Source organism: Penaeus monodon, chromosome 20, assembly GCF_015228065.2.
Source record: "Penaeus monodon isolate SGIC_2016 chromosome 20, NSTDA_Pmon_1, whole genome shotgun sequence".
NCBI lineage: Eukaryota > Metazoa > Arthropoda > Malacostraca > Decapoda > Penaeidae > Penaeus > Penaeus monodon.
This window is the reverse complement of record NC_051405.1, coordinates 46459339-46460289: the sequence shown is the minus strand read 5'-3', so window position 1 is coordinate 46460289 and position 951 is coordinate 46459339. Positions and strand designations below refer to the sequence as shown.

The following is a 951-nucleotide window of genomic DNA, read 5'->3' as shown; positions in this document are numbered from 1 at the left end:
TTCATATTAAAACCTCTATATAATGTAGAATTGATTGCAAACTCCGTTTTCATATTTAGAAATAAGCCATTGTTTCACCCAAAGCCAATAACCTTGTGTGTAAATTCAAGTTTACTCCTGACAAAATTAAACTTTACGCGAATCTTTCAAATTATAAACTAAACTAAAGTGAAATTGATGCTCGTTTAGGCTCGGTGCAAGTTTCAAACGAGAGGTTATTGTCATAAATCCGAACATCGCTGAATTCTATTTACGGTTCTTGCACATTAATGCAGGGGATACGATTTTTATTCCTTTTCATATCCTCTTGATCTCTGACCTTTGCAGATGCCAAGAGGATGAACGAATAAAGGTAAACGAATAAAAGTTTCTTTGTTCCCAGTCTTAATATAACAGTCTTTCGTATATTCTTATTACCGTTAACGACATGCTACTTGTAGCGATCATCATGCTCATTACTAATATCTTAAATCTACTGCTTCGAACTGAAATAGCAACGCACAACATATGCTTTTTGCAAAAGTGCGAGGCCCTACCGTCAGGAACTCGATCCTTCTGTCGCGTCTCTTCAGCTTCTCATGAAGGTCATTTTGCTTTTCGACTGCCTCGTCTGCCTCGTCTTGTTTCCTCTCTGCCCTTCTTCTGAGATGTTTCTCCATTTTTGTGTGTTCTGCCTGTAAACGAATAATCTATTGAAGCTGTATTTTATTAGGATACAGTCATACAAATGCACAATGTTCACCTTGGCAGCCTATTTCTTTCATTTTCGACATTTTCCCCATTAGCATGTGGGCACTTGTACGACTCCATGACTTGCAGAATGAAAAGATACCTTGGCCTGTGCAAGCTCCTCTGTCTTCTCTCCCAACTGCGTCCTCAGGTATTGGTTCGTTTGCACTTGTACTTTCTGGGAAGACTGTGGGGTAAGGGCACGCAGGAAAGTAAATTATC

At 39.1% G+C, this 951-nt stretch overlaps 1 protein-coding gene across 1 annotated transcript in view; it reads right to left on the bottom strand.

Moving 5' to 3' along the window:
* Positions 1–536: 536 nt before the first annotated feature.
* The window catches only part of LOC119585885 (COP1-interactive protein 1-like), a gene marked incomplete at its 3' end in the record, with an annotated part of 7195 nt that continues 6780 nt past the window's right edge, over positions 537–951 (bottom strand). Inside the window, 2 exon segments of the mRNA XM_037934615.1 lie at positions 537–674; positions 833–916. Coding sequence (XP_037790543.1) covers positions 537–674; positions 833–916 — 222 coding nt within the window.